The 7,274-nt window shown below is 41.5% G+C and overlaps 1 protein-coding gene across 1 annotated transcript in view; it reads left to right on the plus strand.

Annotated features, from left to right (window-relative positions):
• The window catches only part of MTX3 (metaxin 3), a gene marked incomplete at its 5' end in the record, with an annotated part of 7,980 nt that extends 4,679 nt beyond the window's left edge, over window positions 1–3,301 (plus strand). The window contains 4 exons of the mRNA XM_010144227.1: window positions 143–239; window positions 1,132–1,289; window positions 1,705–1,793; window positions 3,191–3,301. Coding sequence (XP_010142529.1) covers window positions 143–239; window positions 1,132–1,289; window positions 1,705–1,793; window positions 3,191–3,301 — 455 coding nt within the window. The remainder of the gene's footprint in view (window positions 1–142; window positions 240–1,131; window positions 1,290–1,704; window positions 1,794–3,190) is intronic.
• Window positions 3,302–7,274: the final 3,973 nt, after the last annotated feature.

The raw sequence follows: 7,274 nt of genomic DNA on the forward strand, positions 1-7,274 counted from the left end.
AAGTGGAGGCACAGGTGAGTATTGTGTAGGTAAAGAGTTACTAAGTTGGTGCTGTCAGAGACAAGAACTGAAACAGTCTGGCACACTGTCAAATGATGAACAATGCTGTGAATACCAGCCTTGCTACACCTAGGGCTCTTAGACAGTCTTGTGTCTCATCAGATATACAGGGATGCCAAGGAGTGCCTAAATCTCCTGTCGAAGAGATTGGGAACATCTCAGTTTTTCTTTGGAGATACGTGAGTGTGGTTTTTGGTTTTGTTTTTTTTTTGTTTGTTTTGGGTTTTTTTAAAATTTTTTTGGTATTGTCTAGTAAAACAGGTATCACACGACTCTGTGTTAAACTTTTTTTTTCTAGCTTGCCAGAATGTTAAATGTGCTGCACAGTAGTTTCACGTCTCACACTCTGGTTTTCATATAAATTTGAATGAGAAAACAGGGCACAGTTGAGGTCTTTGAGCTAAAGCAATGTTGTGTCTCCCTTATCCTGCTTTTTTCCACAGAGAGACAGGCGCTGCTCACAGCTGCTAGGAAAATGTGGGGTGCTTGATGAGTTAGTGTAGCACTAGAGAATGCTTTTCTAGCCACTGAATGTCACTTCCTGTGCTTGTATGCAGAAGAAGTGCTTTAAGCCTGAAATGCAACTGCTGCTTTCATGGGAGGAGGGTTTAGGTCTGGGAACACTCTTCTTCCTGCAGCCTGTGCACAGAGCAGGAGGCAGATATTGCCAGCAACATGGCACCAACAGGTGCTAGAAAGGATGATCCATTTCTTTAGCCACTGAAGTCGGACCATTTCATGAGAGAGGATCCTAGTGCCCTGGCATACAGCATGGCTTTTGTGCTGCCAGAAATGTGTTTTAGACTGGCTTGATTATCAGCGTATGTGATAGCATGACTGGATTTTAATGCTGAAGTTACTGTTTCAGCTTGCCAGCATGTCTCTAGTTCAGAGTTGAAATCATTAGATGGTCTGTACAAAGCATTTACCATATTAATGCGAGAAGGTGGAATGCCAGAAGAGCTGACAATGAGTTGTGTTTGACATACACAGAAAATGGTTTCAACGAAGAGGTCTTAATGTCTTACCTCAGTCGGTTTGGATTTTTGTTTGTTTTGTCAATCTTTTCAGGCCTACCACCTTGGATGCCTTTGTGTTTGGTTTCCTTGCACCAATCTATAAAGTGTGCTTCCCCAGAGTACAATTGCAAGAACATTTGAAACAGCTTCCCAACCTGTGTCGATTCTGTGATGATATTTTAACTTGCTACTTCAGGTTAACTGTCTCAGGTAAGCTGTGTTTCTTTTCCCCTTTTTGTTGTGTGTAGTCTTGTTTGGATTAAAACTGTGGATTCCATCTGTGAATCGAGGCAAATTAGATTTTACGTAGTTTATGCTAGAGCTTTTGTGGGGAAATGAGGTAGAAAAACTTCCAAAGTTCTGCAGGAAGGATTGAAAATTAGAAGCGAGGGTGAATGCTCAGTTTTAGACTCTGTCAAGCACTGGCAAAACTCACCTGTGTCTATGCTATGGCTCATGCTTAGAACTTGCGATTTTTCTCACATGGAGTGGCTTTTCCACTTAAATTCTTGTTAGGATAAAAGTACTGCTTGAACTTTCTCTCCAGTGTGGGTTTATCTTTTACAGATTTAAAAGCTTTTGTAAATACCTTTTCACTCTTCATCTTTCTGCCTTCACTCTCCAGGCCATTCTCCAGCTGGACAGGATACAGCAGATGCTAATCTGCAGAAACTTACACAGCTTGTAAATAAGGAATCCAACTTGATTGAAAAGGTTACTTTTGCTTCAGTCTCTAATTGTCCTCCTTTGTTGTGGTTACTTGTACACAGATGGCAACTGCATGGCAACTGCAGCTGCACAATGGACATTTTACTTTAATTGCTGAGTTTCTAATGAGTTACTTCGTGTAGAGAGGCAGGAAGAATATTATGTTGTTTGAAAGGTATCTTGAATGAAGCCTTGAACTTAAAAACTGTTTTCACTGTGATCAGGAGAGCACTGACTTGCAAGCGCGCATACCAACAAAAGAAGGGTATCTTTCCGCCAGCAAAGGAGAAGGCAATTGTGTTATCAAAACTCAGAAATGGTCTTGCAATTTAAAACTAATTGCCAGATCTCTTTGCTCTCAGCTGAATGCTGTAGTCACTACAGTGACCTACAGTCACTCTTTCTCCTGCTTGTTCTACATCTAGCTTCTATTTTTTTATATTCTTTGATTCTAAGGCTGTTGCTTAGCACCTATCAAAAGCTATACAACTTACGTGAAAAATACTTGTGAAGAATAAGTGTTCTGATGCAGACACAACACTTTAGCTAGGATAGAAGTAATTCCTTCCTGTAAAAGTGTATGTAATAGATCGTTAACCGTGCTCAGCTTCTGTAGCATTAGGTATTGATTGTATCTCCTCTTCGTGATACTGAACTGTGGCTGTGGAAGTTTTAAGGAGTGGATTGCATACATTTGTCAGGCATGATTTAGGTAAAGGTGATCCTGCCTTGAGGAAATGGGATGGACTAGACAACCTCTGGAGATCTCCCCTGTGCTGTCTTCTGTGATTCTGTGATTTTATTTTGCTCTTTTTGGTACCACATTATGCAGAGGGCATTTTCTTGTGAAAATGTAAAATCTTTATATTCAGAGATAAATTTTAATGTGTCTTTGAAAAGGTTTTATCACAAGTTCTTTAGTTACAAATTTCAAGAAGTATTTAATAATCTAAATTCATCCAGTGCCTCCATCGTTTCTAATTTGAAAAAGATGTGTTCTCAGAAGGTATTGAACATGCAAAAGCATCCACTGATGTTACTAGTTTGGCTTTTGAACTGCTTTCTAGTAGCATTTGGCTATTGTACAAATTGAAACTCTGACCTCTTGGAAGAGGGTGGCAGTGTTGCTTTCTTCAGTAATCTTGATGGATTTACTTGAGCAGAAGCACAGCTATTTACCCTGGGATTGATGCACCATATGCTAATGGAATGAATAGCAGCTCTAACACAAGCATACATTTGGTAGCGGAAAGGAACCAAGGCATCAGTTTTGGCTGGGCTGGAAATAACAGGGTAAAAATTACCCCAAACTAGCATTAATGATGGCAGCCCTGACAAACGGACTAATTGTATAATCTATATTCTACTGTTTGCCAGATCCGGCTCTCGTTATTTCTCTGCAGATGGACGACAACCTTCGTAAGAGTCCACAGCATCCCCCTCGAAAGCTAACAACGCTCAAGCTTGCTGCAGGTGGAGAGGAAAGCAGTCCAATCAGTCGTTTGTCACCTTGACAGCTTTTGCTGCCCATACACGTGTTTGCCTTCAACACTTCTGAGCACTACAGTGTATTTTTTCACATGAATGTTGTTTTGCAAGGAAAGAATCTGCTAATGGGTACAAGTAGGGAAGAAATACAATCCTTCTATCTACTTGTTCTAAGAAATAGCGAGGTCAAGCTGACCACACACTAAGCTGAGGCTGAAGTAAACAAGAGGCTTATTACTGCAGATGTTAAAGTGGTTTTGTACAGCATATTTTTACTTTTAGCTAGCAGAAATGTTGACTTAAAGTTAAAATTCCACTTAACGGAATGTTCACTATTATTTTATTTTGTAGTTTTTGATTTACTGTAATTATGTTATTACGCATGAGTGCATACTCTCTTCTGACTGAAAATTACAGAGTCCAATTGCAAAATTGGTGAAAAGACTGGGAAAAAACCCGAAATGTTGCCTTTCGTGGCACCTGAGAAATGAAAAATAGTGAGAGGAAGTCAAATATTTTTTATTGTACTTTTATGAACACTTGTGGGTCTTGTGTCTTAAGGCTGTTTGTATTTGTGAAAACGTGTCATGTTGTACTTCGAAGGGGGATTATTGAACAGTGTATGCACTGTGGGGATTACTGTAATGTACAATACTAACATTTCACAGGTACTTGGTATTAGTCCCGCGTGAAACAGGCTTAACCTGTGCGCAGGGTAATGCCGCATGCTGCAAAACTTCAGTCAAAATCATAGAGGACTGGTGGTGAGATGGAGAGGTTTGATTAGCTCCTGCCAGGACACGAGACTTGACTAGCAAAACATGCTGCAGCTCTGGCTTGAAAGGGACTGGTTAGGTCTTTATAAGAAAGCTGATGTGGGCTTTTAAATTTGTCACAGATGCCTTTGAATTAGTTTGGTCTTTTTTTTTAATTAAGAACTACAGTTAACTAAAAAACTGAAAGGGTCCAAATTTTTATTGTCCAACAGTTCATAGTTCTTTTGTCTGCAAACTGTTACACATTGCAGCGCATGTTTCTTCTGTTCATGAAGGGACTCGTGTCTCATTACATTTTCTTTTAGCAGCAGCCTTGCCAGTTCTAGAGACTGAGGCAATTCCCTTACAAGAGAGATGCTGTTATTCTGTACTGGCAACATACTGGCAGATGCTTCATGAGTGAGTGTAAAAAGAATTAGTCAAGGAGATTGGCCAAAATGGCAGTGCTTGGGACCCAGAGTTCTGATAGCTTTATGTATCGGATGACTGCTGTGGTTTTTCTTTTTCTGGCCAAATCAAAGTAGTCTTTCAGCTTCCCTTCAGCTATTAGTCGTGTTTGACACATATATATAAATTATTTTCTATTTATAAAGACAAGATTGTAGATGGTGTACATACTGTACTTTCAGACTCGATGTGAAAGGAATGTATTTAACATTTCTTGATTATCATTGAAGTGTTTGGTTTCTAATGAGCACTTTAAAATACTGTTTAGGCTTCGTGCTGTTACTACAGTGTTTGTTTCAGTGATTTGAAATTAATCTAGCTCATACTCATGATAATTGTGTAAGTGGACAGTCCACTACATGTAAAAGTCAAGTGTTAACATTTTTACTGCCTGTATCTTGACAAGGTTTAAATGAGATCAAGTCGCAAGGCTTTTCAAAGTCTTTTAATTTATAAACATGGCTATGGAGAATATGCTTTAGTTTATTGCTTTTGTGAATTATGTACACTCAGATCTTCAAAAGCTGTTTGTAAAAATGTCATTGTTCGAGATTAAAATTTTGGATTCTTTGTGGAGTTCTGGTAGTTTTTTAATGGAAATTATGTCAATATTTTGAACGTTTTTCTTTTGTGAAAAGGTTTGTCTTGTCTGAACAACAACAAAAAACCACCTGACTGCTAGAACAAGAATTTGGAACAATTTAGCATATCCATGAGGTCAGATTTTAAATTTTAATCACAGCTCTTCAGTATCAGTCCTTTCTTTCAACAGCTGCTTTTGGGAAGGGAGCAATGGGGAAGCATAGGTTGTCTAAGCTTACTAAACGTGGGCCTTGGGCTGCGTGACAGCAAAGTCTGACAAACTAATGCCTAAGCAACTTCATTCGCTGGATGGCGGAGGACAACAGGGTTAGAGACGACAGCAAACATTGCCTGCTTTCATGTACACTGAGGCATTGGTGAACTCACATCACTTTTGCTAATGTAGCTTTGCATTCTGTTAAGAAAAGCACCCAATTGTGTCTGATTCGTGGTTAAAATGGTTTCCAGGCTTGTCTGAGCAGGTTTCCTCTCCTTGTGTGGTGTTATTCTCGGTTTTGCTGTAGAAGTCTGTGGTGGGTTGACCCTGGCTGTATGCCAGGTGTCCACCAAAGCTGCTCTACCACTCTTCAGCTGGACAGGGGAGAGAAAAGAGTATGAAAGACTTGTGGTCAAGATCTGGACAGGGAGATCACCGTCAAATGTCACAGGCAAAACAGGTTTGACTCGGGGAAGTTTGTTTAATTTATAACTAATCAAATCAGAGTAGTATAATGAGAAATAAAACCAAATCTTGGAAAAAGATCTCCCCACCCGCCTCTCCCTTTTTCCCAGACTCAGCTTTACTCCTGATTGCTCTACTTCATCCCCCGCAATGGCACAGGGGATGGGGAATGGAGGTTGTCAGTTCATCATGCGCTGTCTCTGCTGTTACTTCTTCCTCAAGAGGAGGACTCCTTACACTCTTCCCCTGCTTCATTGGTGGGGTTCCACCCATGGAAGACAGTCCTCCATGAATTGCTCCAGCATGGGTCCCTTCTGTGGGGCGTAGTCCTTCAGGAATGGGCTCTTCCTGAGTGGATCCCCTCAGAAGTGTCAGCTCTGCCAGCAAACCTGCATCAACATGGGCTCCTCTCACCATGGATCCACAGGTGCTGCCAGGAGCGTGCTCCAGTGCAGGCTTCCTGGGGCATCACGCCTGTTCTTTTGTGCGGTGTTCCGTGGGCTGGAGGGGGGACAGCCTGCTTCACCATGGTCCTCACTGCATGCTGCAGAGGAATGTCTGGTGCCTAGAGCACCTTCTCCCCCTCCTCCTTCACTGGCTTTGGTGTCTGCAGAGTTGTTTCTGTCACGTATTCTCACTACCCTATCCCAGCTGCTGTTGCACAGTGGGGGCCAGGGCAGCCTGTTCTGCGTGGTAGAGCTCTGTATCAGAGGTAGCTGCCAGGAAGGCAGGTAAGTTTTTGCATCACTTCAGGGATGTATTAAAGCAAAAAAGGGAAGAAGGAGGTCCAGTGCTCCCTGTACCACACTGGTTTGCTGTTTCTGCCTGAAGCAAAGCTCCCAAGAACAGACTCCATGTGCCAGGAGACATCAGATCAGGTTGGATTGAGAAGCTGGGAAAGAGGAAACAAAAGGTTGTCAAGGGAAACGAATAAGTGGCACCTGCTTTTACCCTCACTGACCTGGTATCCGAGAGACTTGTCAGTGTCACAGGGACTGTGAAAGACTGCTTCATGAGCTATGATGTACTGCTCTTGTGGGCAAAAGGTGGGGGGCATTCAATGACTTGCTGCAGATTTTGAAAAAAAAAAAAAGAAATTACTTGTAAGACCAGTCTGCCTTAGTGCAAGACTAAGCAAGCAAGGTTTACTGGGTTCCATTAAAAGCTAAGCTGAGACCAGGAATCAATAATGGGTGAACTTTAGTTCCACAGCAAGAAAGATTTTGCAGTAAATCAGAGTATGGCTGAGTATGCTGTGCTCAGCAACCTTTTACTCATTCCCTCATTAAAACCACATGGGCTTTTTTTTGTAATGAATGTCAGCGTTCCAAACTTTTACAATGTTGAAGTGTTGCATGTGGGGTCTGTTGGTGATTTGCTGTTACCAAAATACAGAATGTTCCTAGTCCTCCAATTAAACCAAGAGTGCAGAGAAATTGCATACCTTGGGTATCAAGCGGGCTCATTAAGTAGAAGCAGTTCCTGTGCAAGCATCCGGTGCTCAGCTCAGAT

Source organism: Buceros rhinoceros, unplaced genomic scaffold, assembly GCF_000710305.1.
Source record: "Buceros rhinoceros silvestris isolate BGI_N320 unplaced genomic scaffold, ASM71030v1 scaffold31249, whole genome shotgun sequence".
NCBI lineage: Eukaryota > Metazoa > Chordata > Aves > Bucerotiformes > Bucerotidae > Buceros > Buceros rhinoceros.